The 19,646-nt window shown below is 37.5% G+C and overlaps 1 protein-coding gene across 18 annotated transcripts in view; it reads right to left on the bottom strand.

Annotated features, from left to right (window-relative positions):
• The window catches only part of LOC143299177 (C-Jun-amino-terminal kinase-interacting protein 4-like), a 128,276-nt gene extending 108,634 nt beyond the window's left edge, over nt 1–19,642 (bottom strand). For 11 of the 18 annotated variants that reach the window (XM_076612333.1, XM_076612319.1, XM_076612321.1 and 8 more), the window contains exons 1-9: nt 19,173–19,642; nt 13,159–13,279; nt 12,763–12,833; nt 12,245–12,336; nt 11,448–11,701; nt 8,223–8,519; nt 4,335–4,443; nt 3,347–3,432; nt 1,767–1,802 (exon numbers count right to left, since the gene is read on the bottom strand). In XM_076612333.1, coding sequence (XP_076468448.1) covers nt 1,767–1,802; nt 3,347–3,432; nt 4,335–4,443; nt 8,223–8,519; nt 11,448–11,701; nt 12,245–12,336; nt 12,763–12,833; nt 13,159–13,279; nt 19,173–19,469 — 1,363 coding nt within the window. In that variant the 5' untranslated portion in view covers nt 19,470–19,642. The remainder of the gene's footprint in view (nt 1–1,766; nt 1,803–3,346; nt 3,433–4,334; nt 4,444–8,222; nt 8,520–11,447; nt 11,702–12,244; nt 12,337–12,762; nt 12,834–13,158; nt 13,280–19,172) is intronic. The other 7 variants (XM_076612327.1, XM_076612331.1, XM_076612332.1 and 4 more) reach the window with 4 other exon arrangements.
• Nucleotides 19,643–19,646: the final 4 nt, after the last annotated feature.

Raw genomic sequence — 19,646 nt, 5'->3', positions numbered from 1 at the left:
CTTTATAACACTTAACAACTCAAACACGTATACAGCTCTATTTTGCTCTGCTGTAAAAACACTAAATTCTACATGACCATGGATTCTAAAAATGACCTGTGACCTTACTTTGACAATTCCCATGCCCATATGGTTTGTTTTTGATTGCAACACTTAAAAGAAATAATCCTACAATTTCAATATCTTTCCTTTAACAGTAAAAGGACCATTAAAGATATTTCCATGTATAAATATATTTCCGTGTACAAGTTTCTTACATTATGTGTTATAAGGTGAGGGCAGGATTACAGGTACAGGATTACTCAGGAGAGTATGTCAGCAAAGAATATGTATGGTAATGGCAGTTGGCCCTTCACAAGAAATGTGAGACTGAGTGAGTGAGAAAAAGAGAGAGTCAGTTAGTGTGTGTGTGTGTGTGTGTGTGTGTGTGTGTGCGCGTGCGTGCGCACATGCTCATGCTCGTGCATGTGTGTGTAGCATAAAAATTATGAAAGCTGCGTATCGTCAGCTGGTGATGCAACCCAATCTAAAACCACTGTGTGGAAAGTGTGTCAATGTGTCAATAGTGAAGATAATACACACTGAATAGTGAAGGAAATACAAATGTACATATCTTATATGAATTTCCAAATTCTATTTTTTCCTTCTTTTTTTTTTATTTGTGTGTGTGTCATGTGTGTTGCTTAGGTGCTTCAAACAAACAACAACAAAAAACATATTTCGGAGGGTGAAATGAGGAAGACACAGAATTTCAAACAAACTGTCAAATTCAGAAATAAAAGTGGTGTACTCAACAGCCTTGCCCTAAAGAAGGGAATGGGGTGAGAACGTAGAGCAGAACAGCAAACACAGATTACCCATCAAATGTCAACTGAGGTGCAAATGAACCTGCCAGAAGAAATTCTTTTAAGACTTATCGTCTTAACTTTTCTTTGCTTAAATTTACTTCCACATCAGGCACTGAGTAACTGTGCATGTATTTCTGAGTGGCATCATGCTGTTCTTTCTTTAAAGCTAAAAGACCAACTTAACATTTCAGCAAAGCTGTCCATCTGATGAACAAGAAGAAATTTAAGCAAGGTAGAAACAATGATGATAAATCAAGTTTTTTTGTTTTTTTTGTGCTGAAAAAAAGTAACTTTTCTGTGTTGATGAGTAAAATGCTATGTCACTCCTGGCAAGTTCAAGCACATTTGTGTGAATGTATATACATAAAATGTTGTCAAACTAAAATTTAACGACAGATGTGAGCCTTATGAATAACCGCTAGTTACTGATGATTCAAACAAAAGACAAAATCAATTTTCTTTTTCCTTTTTTATTTTTTCTTTGTATAAAATAAATTTTCCAGTCACAATTCATAGAATATCTAAAGATGATAACAATATGTAAGAAAAGGAAACAATGCCTGGCTTTATTCTGTTCAGTTTTTGAACAAAATTTGTATTGCATTCAAACAGGAATCACTGGTCATCATTTATCTCCCTGAGGTTTAGCGTTCACAATTTTCTTTTTTCTTTTTAATCAAGCATTCATATGGCTCACAACTGTACTTTCTTCCATTACAACACACATACATATGTACAACAGATATATATGTACATATACAAATAAAAACACAGCATGCAAGGGAGTGAATGTGGGTGACACAGCCAACTGAAGAAACTGAAAAGACTACTGATGACTCAAGAACAAAAAGGACAACGTAGAGCCGAATCCTGAAATAACAGAAAAACAACAGCCAGAACAGTGGAGAAAACCATTACCTGAGGAGGCATACTCTGCAGGGTTCACTTCCCGCCCTAGTGTAAGAGGGGTACACACACACACACACACCACTTGTTTAACACGAGTGGGTGAAGTTGGAGGCACAGATGAAATGCGAAGGATGTGAGTGAATCTGTGAATATGTGCGTGCATGCAAGCATCCAATCATATGCCCACATGTGTGTATGTGTGTTAGTTATGTGTGTGGGTGTGTGTACGTAACTATGTAATAAAATATCAAAGAACACTTCTCATTTCTGGTCTGTTAGAACATCCATACACCTCAACCATCTTTTATGATCACATCAAAGCAATATCTTGCTATCATAAACCATCCTGCTAAAAGCCTCCGTCTCTCTCTCTCTCTCTCCCTCACAAGGAGTCCGTATGCTGCCCAAAAGATCTATAAAAAGCCTTCTAATCCCATGCTTACCTCCTTCAGAATCTTCTGGAAACATGACAAACATCAAAGTCAACAGATCAATGTTTGTTTCTCTCATCACCAGGCTTACAGAACTTTACAAAGACAGGAGAATATGATCAACAAGAGGCTGTAATTGGGAAAGATAGCATAGCAATAATTGCCTCCATGCAAACATAAAGATGCAATACTGTTTAATGTTTTTCATGGCCTCAACCTTGATTGTTTCAGGTGGTAGTGGGGGTGCTTTGTGTTTCTGGTTGGTTTTGTTGGGGTTTTTTTCGGGGTTTTTTTGCTTTTTTTGTTTATGCAACAGAAACAGAAAAGTGGAACAAAGTACAGCCTTGAGTCTAAAAAAATACAGTTTATTTGAATCCATGCCACTAAACCTACTTTTGATTTTTTATCTAGTTTGAGATTGAAATGAAGTTTGCTTTTGGAGGTCATGCATTTGTCATTCAATCCTTCACATTTCTTCAGCTGTCGTTTCGCCAGCAAAGTCCATCTGCCTTTGGCACTTACACTGTAAAGTCTTTAGTTTACATCAACAAGATCATTGGCACCAAGCCCCCACAGTTCAAATATGACAAGGTATTGGTCGTTACAGTGAGATAAGTTAATGCTGTTAATTGTGTATTTCCACACCATCCTCACAAGCTGGTACTTTATGCCATGCAACAAATCCATGATCCAGCACATACCCATCACAATGCAAAACCTATCTATCTGGCTTCGTAGCATTCCTTGTTTTCTTTCAACAAATTCAACTCATGTGAGCGTCTCGGCAGACTAAACCTGACTCCAGGATACTAAGGATTCGCTGCAAATTCATTCACTCTAAAACTTCACGGCGGTCCAGATACAATGTTGTAAAATCCTTACATAAAGAAATAACAACGTGCAATCAAAAATCAAGATGCCAACATTCTCTGGAACCAACACAAGTCACCATGAAGACCTCAGCCTGAAAGGCAATAAGAAATCAAATACAGTGCTCTAACTTTCCCACCACTGTATACGAATCACACTACAAACCCCCCATGTTTCCAACGTGTCAAAGTGTACCACCCCTGTAATGCCTGTGTAAGATAAGAACGACACCAACATGGCATTCACAACACACACAGGACACAAGGCACACCAGCATGACCCACTAACCTGTGATGTCAGCCCCAAAATCCACTTCAGCGATCATATCCGTGCCTTGCACTGACAGTTCGTCAAATATAGAATTGTCATTACGCCTGCAACGAACAAAACACACACGAGTGAAGATCATGTAACTGGAGCTTCTTTACAATTGTCTGCTGCAACTACACAAAGAAGAGCTGCTTCCCTTCACCTACCAAAAGCACCCCCTTTCCTCCCCTTCCTATAATTCCTTTTTTCTCAGTTTCCATGAAAATACAAGAAACATGTCTTCAAGCATGTGTCCACTACTTGGGCCAGAAACTTTGATGATTTAGACTAGAAAGTATACCTGCCTTTGCATGTACATAGCAATGAAGACTTTATTAGAATGTGCAGCATCAATGCGATCCTCTGGAAATAGTGTAGGACCCCTTAGAATTATGTCATAAGAGTCCTAAGGACCCTCAAGATTTTTAACTAAGAAGAAGCCATGTGCAATTCGTTGGGAAAAAGGGACACTGTGAAACAGGGACAACAGGGACACACTCTCTGCCTTACACACACACACACACACACACACACACACACACACAACAAACACACACAAATACACAGCCACCAGCCCACCCTTCTGCACACACACACCACTACACCCTCCACACACCCACAATATATATATACTTGCATTCCCCCTATACCCTCCGCACGCCCACAATATACACACAAACACCCATCCCCATACACACACCCTACCCAATCCAACCATCCTTCCAAACACAAACCCAACTAAATCCACCAACCTATCCACACACAAACACTACCCAATCCACACATCCTACACCCTACACATTCCCCTAACCCCTCCACACACACACACACACACACACACATACACACCACCCTACCATATCCATCAACCCATCCATAAACCCTACCCCTTACTCGCACACACACACACACACACACACACTCTCCCTTACACGCTCCTAACATACACACACATACACACACTCACACTGATTTCCGTTTGCTGGCGCTGCTGTGGGATCCCAACATATCGTGACACTCATCCAGGTCCGGTGGTGTGGTGACTGCAGCAACACAGGGTAAAGGTTCCGACAGCCCTGAAACACCGCCACAAGGAACCACCATCACCTTCCTGTCCATATCCATTTCCTTCCCCCAACACCACTTCCTTCTTCTTTTACACACGCTGCCATCTGTCCCTTTTCTTTCTGGCGACTTCTTCCACCTTTCCTTGTACTGTGTGTGTGTCCGGGCTTGGCAAGTTTATCAACACAAATTCAGTGGGCTTGGACATGGATGTTTTATGTGTTGTAGTACATGGTCTGGATTATTTTTGTTTGGTGTGGTGTGGTGTGGTGTGTGTGCACATGTTTGTTTTTGTTCTTTTTTCTTTCTTTTTTTTTTTCTTTTTTTGTCTTGTACAAATTCTGGATGATTTATTGATGTGATTAGCACATAAAACATTACTGTTGCATCATGAATAATTTCTATCATTCTTAAAAATAACAAAAATAAACTACCTTGCTCAATCAGCAAAATCACTTTCACTATAGACTGCCAAATATTGCATCCTTTTTTTTCTTTCTTTCCTTTTTTTTCTATCTCTAAAAGCTTGACTTCTGTAATCATTTCCTTTTCCATCAATGAAACTGCTTAATATAAAAAACATAGTTTTCATATGAAAACATTTTCCTTTTGTTTCAAATAAGTTGCACTGAACTCTTCTTTTTTAAAAGATTCTTAAAACCACATGTGCTCAAAACTGTTTATCCATGTCAGTAATAAAAAAAAAAAAAAAAGTAAATCAAATGAATCAAAAAGTTCATAGGGTAATGCTCTCCATAAACTTTGCACATATTATCATCAAATTTTGCTTCTTTTTCTCATCTTTACCATGATAGTTATTGCAGATCATAACGTGTACATTACAGATTGCTGCTTGAACATTTCAATGACTGAATAAGTTACATTTAAAGTGAGTAGCACATCAATGAACAACCAGCCAGCATTCAAGCTGTGTTAAACAGCAAAATGTGCAGCTTGGCATGCATGCACTCAAGCTGAAATTGTCACTTCACAAGCCAGTTACCTCAGATGCAATAGACAGAAGACAATGACATGAGACTGCTGTAAAAAATTGACACAAGCACAGATTGTCCTGGATTATTCAGCAATGCATCCAATACTAATGTTAAAAAAAACCTGACTCAACAAGCACAGATTTTCCTCGACAATTCAACAATGCACTTCATACTGACTTAAACATTTGACTTGCCAAGCACAGATTTTCCAGGATAATTCAGCAAAAAAAAAAATATATATATATATATGAAGTCCTACTCAGAAACTCCTAACACCATAAAACCAAAAAAAACAAACAGAGGGCAAATAAAACATAACAAAGAAAACATCAAACAAAACTGAAAAATACATTTGAGCTTCCAAGTATCAAAGGCACAGGCATAAGCCATGCTTGATGTCAGAGATCTGTTGACTAAAGTCGGGTGGAGAGAGATAAAATATCAAACAAAAACTAAGACAATGGATTAAAAGCTGGCAGGAAAATTCAGTGTGAAAGCAAACAGGTTTTAAACAGATGCAGACTGAGAATGGACTCATTCTACTCCTGGTACAAGATATTTGCATCATGTTCACTTCCCTTGTGGACCAAGAGCAAGTATTCTCACTTGTACCAAAGCACTACTGAAATGTGATTCTCATGCAGTTCAGTTTTGTGAATGTTTATCAATTTTCTTTTTCTTCTTTTTTTTTTTTTTTTTTTTTTAATGGCTTCATCATGAATGCAGAACAACAGAAGACTAAATAACTGCAGAAGAGGTCGCTGCACTGTGTATGAATTACGACAGCAATGATAAAGGCAATGGACAGTTTTTTCAGGCAACACCTGTAATACAGATTCTGAAACATGCTCAGAGAGTGGTCTTGAGGCAAAACAGATGCAAGAGAAGAATGTGCTTGAAGCAGCTGCAGAGGTCAGGAAGACAAGGCTCTGATCAGGTAAACAAATTTTAACAATACTTCAGAATCATATTAGTCTACTGCAGATTCAATCTTAAACCATCCCTAAAAATTTTATACTGTTCAAAACACAAAGTCAGAAATGTTTCAATGACATGTCCAAATTTTCACTACAACTAGTTCTTGTGGAACTGGTCTAGAAAATTTGTAGTACACAAGCTGTTGGTGACAGGGTTAAAAAAATATAATAAAAACACCAGCAAGGTAGAAATGACTGGTCTGAATTCTGTTTAAGAAATGTGATTGGAAACAATTATCAATTGTAAACAATGCTTCATATGAAGAACTTCAGAAAATAAAAACAGGGCTGCTCAAACATAAGCAATCGAGAGACAACTAACTGTGGAACAATTAGCGGGGCAGTCCTGTGAAAGCAACTCTATCAAAGAAATGCAGGTGGTGTTAGAGAAAACAGTCATGACAATAATTCACGGGTGAAAGAGAACATTCATGCTAAGTTTTGAAAGAGGTCAACTCACCAGGATTTAACCCAAGTGGATTATCAGAGAGAAAGAGAGAGAAAAAAATACATAAATGAACAAATAAGCATTTTCAATATCAAGTACCCCCTCCCCCCTCCTACCTTCCTGCTACACATTCCCATTACCCCTCCACCCCCTACAATCACCACCCACCCACCCCCCAACACACACACACACACACACACACACACACTCCCCTCATCTTTCACCCCTATCTTTCTTTATCTTTACTATGGTCAGTGCATGAGGGATTGCACTAAGAAAGACCACACCTCCAGCTACATTACATACTGCCTTCAAAACCCATGCTTTCTTTTTCTCCATCCACACATCAAGCCACACCCACACCCACTTCCAAAAATGATTTGGCATCCTTATTAGAACACTTGAACATGTATAATGCATAATAATTCCTGCAATAAAATACCAAGTATTTGATGTTCAAACACACACACACACACACACACACACACACACACATATAATATATATATATATATATATATATAAACATATATATATATATGTATATGACAACTTGAAAGGGATCATTCAATATTTTAAACAATTTGAGCAACTGATATGCATGAATACTGATAGCAAAGCTGAAGAAGTATCTGTTTTGCTGATAACCAAAACAATAACAAAGCTGGTGAAGTATCTGTTTTCCTGATGACCAAAACAATGTCATAAAACAAGGTTTTGACACATCATTTTTAGTTCCTGAAAAATCTGAACACACCATACATATCTTTCATGGTTTAGAACCAAAAACAAACTTGCTGGCATTTCGTCACTCAAACAAAACACAGAAAAACAACCAAACAAATAATCATCCCAAAGACTCCATGAACTTTTCAACTTACCTTTCTATCTCAGTTCATACACAATTTATTTTTAGTTTCATCTAACTATGGTACACAACTGGCGTACATTATTCATATCAATGACCCGACATCTTGATCTCACAATCAAACATAAACGATAAAATATACATTTGAATGATGATAATCTTTACACTTTCCTACACTACTACAAGCACAATGCGTCATAATTCATATAAGGATCAATCAACTTCAATGCTTCTAAATTCTGGAAAAGTTCTTTCATGAAAGACTGCATTCAAAAATTTTTTTAAATCTAAAAAGGAATCTTCAAGCCATTCCAGTGCAACAACTTACCCAAATCAGCTGTTCAACAGACACAACAGGTTAAGCACACAAGCTAGAACAAGACGGACACGGAATATACATAACAAAAATATTAGCAAACAAAAACTAAATAAAATAAAATGAAATACTACAATAAATGCAAACGCAACACCAAACCACACCCAGCAGAATACAGGGACTCACCCGGCAATTCGTCCTCCTCAAACCCATCCTCATCAGGGATTGTGTTTAGCGCTGGTCGGGGGGGTTTAGACTGACGTCGCATAACCACCGCCTCGGAGGAACCTAAAGCCTGCTCTGCTTGAGTTTGATTCTGATCTACAGACGGCACAGGGATTGCCATCCCTGGACCCGCCACAGTGCGGTTTTCAGTCACTGTTTTCACTACAGAAGGCGGGGTTTGAGCAGTCTTTCCGCTGCCCTCACTGTGAGTGGCAGGGGGTGGGTGAGGGGAGGGGACAGTGGGAGCAGCTGGGACTTCTGTGGCAAGCAGGCAACAGAAGCAGAAGAAAAAAAGACAAAAATATGCATGAACATGAGGGTGGGGGAAAAATCGAAACAAAGGGACACACACTAGATGCCAAAGTATGACATAGACAAAACAAGAGAGAGGCCACAATGTCTCTTTTCATTGGACTGTTTCATTCAGTGATTAGAAATCAACAAAAATCAACAGTGATGAACTGTAATAAGAAGCAAAATGTCTCACAAAACTAAAACACAAAATTTATCCTAAGAAGTATTTTTTTAATCTTACAACTTTCTCAGAGTAACATTTCCAGTTTACTCATGAATGATATATTTTCCATTAAGCACACTGTGACCTCTATTCTTTTTTTCTTTTTTTAATAACAAACCTGAAAAACAAATTACAATCTCAAACACAAGAAACAAATAACCAACCCAAGCACTAAAGTTTTGCATGCATACTATGAATACTTTCTTTTCAAATTTCTTGTTACCATATTGTTAATATGATCAACAAATCTCCAAAACTACTCCATTAATCGTTTATGTATTGAACTGATTTTTGAAAACGCACTTATTCCTGGTTCAACAATTTGAAATCAAATGACTTATGTTATCTTACCACAACTTCTAGGCCAGGAGTTGGAGAATATTGAAAAACAAAAACTAAAAGCAAAAATAACAACAGAACTTCAGAAAAATTCAATGTAAATTTGCAGACCACTGAGATTCTTACTTCAAGGAGATCAAGAAAAGTGATATCTTCAAGAAATAGTTAACAGTGATTATTTATAATTTTATATACTGTTCAACTTTCAAATAAACCAAAAGACATGACTGCGCATAAAACCCTATCTTCTTCTTGGAGGGTGCACTCTTACCTAAAATTTCCCCTCTTTAATTGATTACAAAATTTCAAAATCACTATACTGAACACCAGTTATGCAGCAACAATTTCCATTATCACCAATGTCAGATCACAAAGACTCAAGTCCTTCTGTTAATATGCATGCAAAACCACATGTACTGTGAAAATCACTTTTAAAACCTGGCTAAAACATATTCATCATGCACAAATAAACTTTAAGATCCAAAATTATCTGGAACTGAAGATCTATCCAAACCGTTTGCAAAACCTGTTACCACTAAACCCACAAAGCAATTTCAGAAATGAAAGAGAATGTGGCTATCAAATTGAAAAGTACAAATCATGACCCAAAACTGAAACAAAATAAAAAGCAGCAAGGCCCAGAAGATTCAAAAGTGAAACCCACCTAATCCAAAACTGGAATTATGGAATAGAAAAAAAATAAAATAACTGCATCTGGCATTAGATCATACACTACAGTGACACTGACCTCTAACCCTGATATTTGGGTGGCTAATGTATAATTTCTGGCTACAGCCAATGACTGTGCACATAAATGGAGAAACCTGAATTCAATAATACTTCCCCATTATCACGATGAGGCCTTGAGCTTTGACCACTGACCCTTACTCTCAAAGCATTCTTTTGCTCTCATTATAAACAAACATTGTACCAAGTCTGATAAAGACCAGGTGCAATTCCTTGGATCGCTTATACCCACCGACTTTCTCCATCAATATATCAGGTTGTGATCTTGATCTCTGATCAATTTCAATATGGATCATGCTCTCGCCATGATCAGGCATTATCAAGGTTGATGAAAACTAGATACAGGATGTCAGCTTTGTGAGCCAGAAAGCTTTACGACATTGACCTCTGACCTTTCCCCCTGCTTATGCCATCATAATGTCTGAAAGGACCTTATTCATGACTGCCTTCCTATCAAGTCAAATTTGGTTGGTTTCTATACCACATGCAGTTGCTGAGAAAATGCCAACATTTAAAACAGGCACGCACGCACGCATGCACGCACGCACGCAAAGATGAGATGATTACATGGACTTTCTTTGTTCACACATGCTAGTCAATCAAGAAAAACACAAAACTTTTTTTAAAAAAATAAAAAGATAAGCAAAGGTGAAGTGGGGGGGGGGAAACTGAGGAGGTGGAGGGATGAAACTGTATGTAAGAAATAAAAACTCCAAGCAGTCTTTTGTATTACAGATGTATACATTTCCCTTTCCTCTACTCTCAATTTTTAAGCTAAAGACAACAACAAATCAAGAAACACAAGCTATACTGAAAAATATACAGCTTGGACACAGAATATAAATAGATGGTAAGAAAAACGACAACATATATAAACAAACTACAAACAAGTATACAATTATCTATCATATCTATAGGCTTTGAAAAAAATAAATGTTTAAACAAATGCTGATGCAAACAAAATGTTATATTGTAATAAAGGGTAATAAAACATGATCAATCTTTAAAAAACAAATGTAATCGAACCCACACAGCAACTGAATATCAATGTAACTAAAATATCAAAAGCTCAATTCTTCCCATCCCCCCATCCCTCTCCCATTACATAGTTGTTTCTTTTTCTTCTTTTTTTTTCGCTTTCTATTTTTTTCAAAGAATACCTGGACTTCATTCTGTTTCTTCACATTTTTAAAGTCAAATTAAATTTGGGATTTGTTAAAAACACTGGTTGTAAACACTGAACATATCCACAGCTCTATTCGCTCCAAACACCATGTGACTGGCATGCATTATTAGTTTGCAACATTCATGGTCAGAATTAAATCTTTGTCGGTCAGTTCAGTGAAGCACACTGGGGAAGGTTTTGTCCAACAAAAACCCTGTGACTAACAAACCAAACTTATTTTTCCCCCTATCCTGTGCCTTTCAAACACGAAACTGAGTCCCACCAATTCCCCCAAAACAAATACCAGTTTGTAACAAAAGGACAAAGCACACACACACACAAACACATGAACACACACACACACACACACACACACACAAACACACACACACACACACACACGGATGGTTTCCCTCACTTGTGCCAGTGGACTTCTCCAGAACGTCGATGCTGTCGGTCAGCTGCTCCTTGTCACTGGTACCAGCTGTCTCCTTGGCATGCTTCTCGGGAGACTCCAGATCACTGAGTTCACTCTTCAGACTGACGTTGGAGCCGTGTGCACTCTGGGGGGATGCCAGGTCAAAGCCCTCATGGCGGTTCCCTTCAAGGGGGTGGAACACCACTCCTGGGCCCATGCTGACAGGACGCAGTGCTGGCATGTTGAAGCCACTCCTGATACAAGCACAAAAAGTGACAAAAAATTAAGGGTTTTTTTTTTTTTTAAGAAATTACAAAATTTCCACTTCTGATTCCAGAAAATGAGAAATACATATTTTTCTAAAGACATTATTCAATTTCCCATTCTAATTCCATATGTGGAAGTACAATCAAGTTCCACTAGCTCCAGATGCATATTTGCCAGTCAACTTATTTTACACTTTAGCAGTTTTTGTTTGCTTGAAAGAAGCAGCTTTGCTGAAACTTTGTGCTCGTATTGTGTCGTTCATTTTTTTCTTTTTATTTATCCTTTCACTATTATCAAAACATAAAGATGACATCTATAATTATGCATTTTAACACATGCATTCTGACAAACTTGTGTGTATATTTTTATCTACAGGCAGTCTGAACTTTAGTTTAAGACAGACAAAACCAAGAAAGACAAAGTCTTCATTAATTCATGACCCATGTGTGATTTCTACTGAGCTTTGAAAAAAAAGGGGGAAAAGGACTCCCCCTCAATCTGTGATTTTTATAATCATCAGATGTACTTACTTCATCCGTGGAGTGCCTGATAATTCTGCAATCTTGTCAGTTCCCATGAGGATTTTGGTTCGCTCCATGTAATCCATGTGAGTTTTGAACAACTGAAACAAACATATATGATGTGGTGAAATTTGTCAACATATTCCTGTTGCAAGTAATTAAATCAATTCAAACAAATGTAAAGAAAAAAGCATGCATAATTTGAAACCATCACACATAATCCTGCCCCAGATATGTCTGAATATATGGTACATACACGTGTGTGTGTGTGTGCGCGTGCATGCACATGCGTGCAGTTGTGTGCTTCTAGCAGCTATGTGGCTGCTGTTGTAACTGTTGCTGTCAAAAGTACATGTATACCTAAGTGTTGTGCTCCATGCTGCCTTGACCTTACTTGAATCACACACAAACATTCAACACACACAAAAAATATACAAATGCATCCACACACACACATGAAAATGACACATCACGACCATGCACATACATATACTACACATCCGCATATTCGTAAATCAAAAACATACTTCAGTGTATCGTTCATGAAGTTTGCTGTATTCCTTTTTCATTTCTCCTTCCTTCTCCTCCAGTCGGCTTACTGCACACACATATAAACAACACATAAACAATAGAATATCTATATAATTAATAAAACCATTATTGCATACTTGCTTTTCTTTTGTTTTTTAGTTTGTTCTGATTTGTATAATATTCAATGTCAAGAAATCACATTATCCAATTCAAACCTACAAGACCTCAGAGCTGAAAAGAAAACTAACCACTGAGCAATACATGCGATATCAAATATTTTTCTTCTGAATAACTAAACATCAAAAATGTAATTCATAATTATATCTATCAGGTTGTTGTTTTTTTTAATCAATGATCTTGCATGAAAACAAACTTTTCTTAAAATTTCATACCATGGTCAGCAGCATTTTTTGACTTCAGCTCCAGCATGCGTACGATGGATTCCAGACTTTCTAGTTTGTCCTGTAGTTCCTTCTTCTCTCCCTCCACTGCATCCTCCATTTCCAGGTATTTCTGTGGTGGCACACACATTTCATTTATAAGCGTTCATATATCAAAGAAACCACATATGACAGCAATGGTTTACCACACAAATACGTGATAGTAACTTGAGTATGATTTTCTCAAACTGAAGCAGTCTCTTCACTTTTAGAACCACTCAACCTCCTCAGCTAATTTGATCACTTCTGTATATATTCTCAAAGACCACAATCTTGATTTTTCCTTCCATAAGATTTGGGGTCTTCACCATCTTGTTTGATTGCTGCCATGTAGTCCTACCCTTAGGTTTTCTGTCACCTCAGTATCCAGATTTCTGGTAACTAGTAACTACTCTAAGTTCCATAGTCACTGATACTGTGAAAGTATTACGCTCATGCATGTGCTTTATATAAACCATCTATCTATCCTTGAACACTTCTTGTTAACCTTTGCTGTATCTTTGGGGTTAACCAATAAGTAATAAACTGCAATTTGAAAACTGAATACATATATATGTGCCAAGCTTTGTGGTAGTCTTAAATCAACTCCCTGAAAAGGTTTTCACTTGCATCTGACTTTTTAGATAGACCCTGAACTTAACAGTAAGGAGAGGAGTTTATTTTCTCTATGTTTGTTTTTTCATCCATTCAGTTCCAAGTGTATTAACATTGAGGAGAACAGGTAAAACATCCAGTTTTGGTAGCTACTGAATTTTAATTACCACAGCTTTTATTTCTTTTTCTTCTTCTTCTTCTTCTTTTTTTCTTTTTTTCATGTTTCAATTCAAATTCTTTGTCATCTATGAGTCTATTGCAATATTGTCAATGAAAGCACGGGACCATTGGGAAAATCACTTTAACTTAGTTTAAGACCCAACAAATGAATGCTTGTGCTGTACATGATTGGATTTAAATTCTAATCCTGTTCTATGCATGGTGTGTGTGTGTGTGTGTGTGTGTGTGAACGTGAGCGACCGTGTGTGAGTGAGAGAGTGAGGGAGATGAGTGGGGTTCTGTAAACTGTCATAAAAATGGATAATAGGCAAGACTGCTGATCCTTTTTCTTTTTTTTTTAGAAATTTAAAATTCAAATGAACTAATGCTTTCTAATATGTAATCTTAAAAAACAGCTGACCACTACAAATGTTTTTCTCCTCTCAAACCATGAATGGCATGAGTGATGACCTACATTAGTTTCAGTTTGAAAAATTTTATTGAAAATTGTGTTCAATTTTGTCTAAAGCACTGTGACTGTGAGCTCATATCAATAAATGGCTCTAAAAAAATTGTTTCTTGTTAACATTTATTGTGCTGCATTGCCATGTGTGTGAAACTGAAAGTGTGGCTCTGTTTATATGTGTGAAAGTGTACTTTGTGAGTGGGTGGGTGGGTGGGTGTAGGCATTAAATGGGTGCATATTAGTTTTTATTACTGTATGTGTGACTGTGACTCACAGTGTAAATGAGTAAAGTGAATGACTGCATGTGTGTGTATATGCGCCTTTTATTTTGTTTGTGCATGTAATCTTTATTTTGTTTTTTTGCTTTTTTTCCTTTTCATCAAATGTATGACACCAGTGCTTACATTTTGATGCTTAAAAATGAACTGGAAACTCAGTGCACCATTTTTTGTTTAATAATAAAAGAACCACAAATGGTAGGTTATCATATTTCAATTAATATGCACACGTGTCTGATGCAACTAAGCAGCAAACTACTATTACTAATTCTCCCTTGTACAGATATAAAAAGAGACATCTCTTCACTAAATACAGAAACTGTCCCTCAACTTCCCTTTCCCCACATTGCCACTGCATTTTCTGTCTCTGGTCTTTAAATTTACCCTTAGAACAACAAGCTAGCCCTTTCACTTCATCAAATTTCTGTACTAAACTCTTTCAAGTATGGGTTTAAAACCTCCCTCTTTCCAAAACAGCTCAGTCATCTCCCTCATTCTGTCCACAGTTTCTCTAGCTTTCTTTCTGCAAGTATTTATGGAGGAGGTTCGATTCCCCTATTTCCGTTGTGCCTATTCTTCAATCATGCCATCACCCTATGTGGCCTCTGGACAGTTCAGCTCTTTGTTCTGTTTCACCTACCCACTATTCTTATTTCACCTATCTCTATTACTCTAACACACACACACACAAACACACACACTCACTCACACTCACACACACACACACACACACACACACGTGCGTGCGCACGCACACACACACACACACACACACGCACACACAAACAGTGACAAGTGCGCACACACACACACACACACACACACACACACACACACACACACACTCCAATGAGAACAGTGCAATATTTCTTATTTATTTCTTAAGACACATGCCTCTCATCCCTTTCTTTTAGTTTCAGTTACTCTGCATGTGGGTATCTGGTGTGAAAGCGAATTGATTTATCTCTCCACAATATTCAGTGCTGTACAAACAGATTTACTGACTAGTATTAATTCATTTCCACTATTGTGATAATAAACATTGCTAGGAAGCTGTGACAGAATCAAACAGACCACCACAGCTCAGCTTCAGAGCCTTTATAAATTAACAGCATCTCAGATACCAATCAATGAACAGCCTGACAACAGCCGTCTGACACAGTTCTCCTGTCTTACTTGTTGTAGTGTTCATTAGGTCCTCCTTTGATCAATAAGCTTGCTATGCTTCTGCCTACATTACATACATTTGCTTAGTTTAAGAAGAAGCCATAAACTCTAACTTCACGGTACATAATGATAAATTATTTTTCAAGACATATGAATACATGGGTCGTTCACTTGTTTTCTGTTTTTTGGTTGTTGTTTTTTTGTTTGTTTTTTTTAATGCAGTAACTGAAAACAGATCTTAAAATAGTATGATGTGTGTGTGTGTGTGTGTGTGCTTGCAGCTCAAAGCCAAGGTCAGTTTTGTCTTTCATAATTCAGACGAACTTGTCCGATGTAGCTTAAATCAGCTTTTTTCTTTCTTTTTTTCTGTTTTTGGTGTTTTTTGGGGGGGATTGGGTTATTTCCTTTTCTTACTATCAATATAATGTACACTGCAGTGCTAATAACTACTGACTCAAAACCTAAATTTTATAAAGAACTTTACAGTTTGATTTTTGAAGCAGAATTTGCAAAGCAGATAGACCGAACTTAAAGTTTAAACTTATACACAGCCAGAAAAAATCGTGAATTTCATACTTCTGTAGATAAATTTATTATGGTAAAAATAAGGCACTTGATTCCAAACTTCAATGTCAGAAATTTCACTTTTGATCATCTAAATTTTCTCAAATGTTCAAGCACAAGGAAAGGGTCCAGTTGCTTTCAGTTTCATTTTCTCATTCTTGCTTTCTCTCCGCTATTCCTCTTCTTCACATTGTTTATTCACATTTTGGTTTTGTTTTGAATACATGTAATGTCTATTGTTCAAACACATACTTATTATGTTCCTACATGCTCATGTAATTTCATTTATTTTACTGTTGTGAATTTTCTGGCTTTCACTTGTTTACTTCCACATTCACCCCACCCCCTTCCCCCAACCCCACAAAGGGACAGATGTTATGGCGCATATTTTCTGTAAAATAAGTTTTCATTTCATGCCAGTGAGCTGGCAGCTACTGAAACTCCACAGTGCTGCTTGTGATGTTCAATCAATGTTCCATTAGTGTTAAGACCAGTACAATAACTTTACAAAGCTGTAAGTATGGCCGTCATAGCTCAGGCATCACACATGACAGGAAGCTTCTGCTAAGTGGGTGATGCAAGGCAAGGAAGGAAAGGGCAGGGTAATCTATTACATTAAGTGTACATTATGTATGCTGGTAAACTTGGTTAGTTCTGTTATTGTGCGAACAAGATGAGACTTTTATTGTTTTTTTCTTTTTTAAGTATCCAGAGTTGCCATAGTTGAGAAAGACACACTGTGTGTGTGTGTGTGTGTGTGTGTGTGTGTGTGTGTGTGTGTGTGTGTGTGTGTATGTGTGTCCGCGCGCGCGTGCGTGAGCGCGCAAGTGAGTGCACATACATACACAAGCGTATGTCTCAGATGATGTTAATGCACATGCATCACTGAATGGCTCTAAGTTTGACAAGTCACTGTGCATATGAAAGAGGCTCTATGAATGTTGGGTGGATTCTCCAGAATTTCCTTGCTGTGCTAGGTTCGCAGTCTTTCATGTACGGCATTCTTTGTAATGATCCAGTGTCTCTTACCAGTCATCTGCCAAACTGACATGGCACTGGGAATTCCACACTCACTTCCAGCATACTCATCAGCTGACATTTTCCAAGTGCTACCAGTAACTGTCTGCCCCTAGCACCACCCCAACTTTTACCCTGGAGTGATGCCAGGCTGTGTTATACTGCCCTCTCTTTGGCAGGGGCCTGCAGCACTCCTCAAGACATACCCACTTCCAGATCCACATTCCTTTCTGAACAGCAACAAAAGAAATCCAAGACAACAAGATATACTGTCACTAGTGTCAGAGAAAAGAACTGGCACAACATTCCGAAGCTTATAATTATATGAAATGTCAACAAAAAAACTAGCAACAAAAAAACTAGCAACCAAGACCACAAACCCACAAGAATGGCACCAGTCTTTCTGAGTTTCTCTTTCTTGTTTTGTTAAGTTGATGTTGTTGTTTGTATTTTTTTACTTCGTGAGTGAGTTTCTATATTCATCAAATTTCAAATGCAAACAAAACACTCCAGCAATGAGCAATTTTAAATAACTTTTTTGTTTATATTTATGTCTGACTGATTTTGCACAAAGTAGGTATTTCTAGCTTCACCAGCTATTATCTGTTTTCTTTAAACATGTGTGTTATGTTTTCATTTTTTCTCATTTGTGTGTGTTTTTTGTCTGTTTGGTTGATGGGTTTTTTTGTGTTTTTTTGTTGTTGTTTTTTTGTTTGTTTTTTGGGGGTTTTTTTGGTTTTTTTAACTATGGGGACTGAATGAGAATAGTAAAAACGGGGAAGGGGAGTATCCAATTCCAATACACAGTTTTTCATTCTAAAAGACCAGAATCGGTCATGCTTAAGTCCAAAGGCTGCCTGAAAAAATATGTGACTCACTATTTTATGTAAAACTGCAAACTAAATATTTCAAAAAATTAGTCAAATGATGTGAAAATGGGGTTCACGCACATGAGCGTGTTTATGCATGACAAGGACAAGTTTTTCAACACTTGGATTTTTTAGACTGAGACTAAAAGATCTGGACCAGCCTGTCAGTACCCTGTGCATACACTCATTTTGATTTTCTCTCAATAAGTTATTCCATTTCTACATTATACAACAATACTACTAATAATAATGCGTCAGTATGTGTGTGACTGTTAGTACATCTGTGTTGTGTGTATGTGCTAGCATGCATGCACATGAAAAGAGTATTATGCATTATGTATTAATTACTAGTCTACAGTCTTTCTGCAATGAGGTGGGGCAGTAGCACACTCAAATCCACCTTGTTTCATTGTTGGGATTACCTCCAAATATCCACTGCAATCCATAAATTAATGTGTGGAAATGTGTGTTTATTTGCACATGGATATGAATATCAGTGAGTGCGTGTCTAAGTATACAAGTGCATGTATGTGGATACCACCAGTCCTGCAGCTTTTCCGAGTTGTATCACTCAGCCTATCAAATGTGCACCTTGCATACATGTACATGTGAGAGTACATGTGTGTATTCTTGTCAAGTGCTCGGTGAGTGAGTTTGTGTGTGTGTGTGTGTCTGTGTGTGTGTGTGTCTGTGTGTACACGTGTGATCATGACCATTGAATGAAAATGGGTGTGTCAGTGAATGCCTTTATTTCAATTTATCTCATATAACTTCAGTTATTTGCGATTATGTATTTACATGTGTGTGTAGAATTTTACTTTGGGCATAAAATGAAAACTGCTCAATACAAACCTGTTCAGCTGCTTTCCGGAGCTGTTTTTCTCTCTCATATTGAGTAAGCAGCTGCTCATTATCTTCTCGTAGTAATTCAATCTCCACGTCTAGTTCCTGCTTCTCGACGTAAGCTCCGTCCAAACTTTCCAAAATCCCAACAACTAAAGGCATCAATTCTTTGACAACATCTTCATCGTAGCGAGTGATGACTTTTTCAAATTCTTTATAGACAGTAGCTGCTAACGTCTGAACCTTCTCAGACATTACATGAGTCTCTTCACCTCCGATATGCGTACCATACACTGTCTCTGCCATGGTTTCACAGACGATTGAACCTCTGAAGTCCAGAAATAAAGGGATGACTTTTCTCCGCTTCTGCCAATATTTTACTGTGCGTTATATGAAAGGTTCATTTATGACACAGCACATTACACATCACGCTCTCGAAATATGATTATTATGACTGCCACACATCATCCTCCATATTGGTCT

Source organism: Babylonia areolata, chromosome 24 (assembly GCF_041734735.1).
Source record: "Babylonia areolata isolate BAREFJ2019XMU chromosome 24, ASM4173473v1, whole genome shotgun sequence".
Taxonomy (NCBI): Eukaryota; Metazoa; Mollusca; class Gastropoda; order Neogastropoda; family Buccinidae; genus Babylonia; species Babylonia areolata.
The sequence above is the reverse complement of the archived record's forward strand: the minus strand, read 5'-3'. Positions and strand labels throughout refer to the sequence as shown.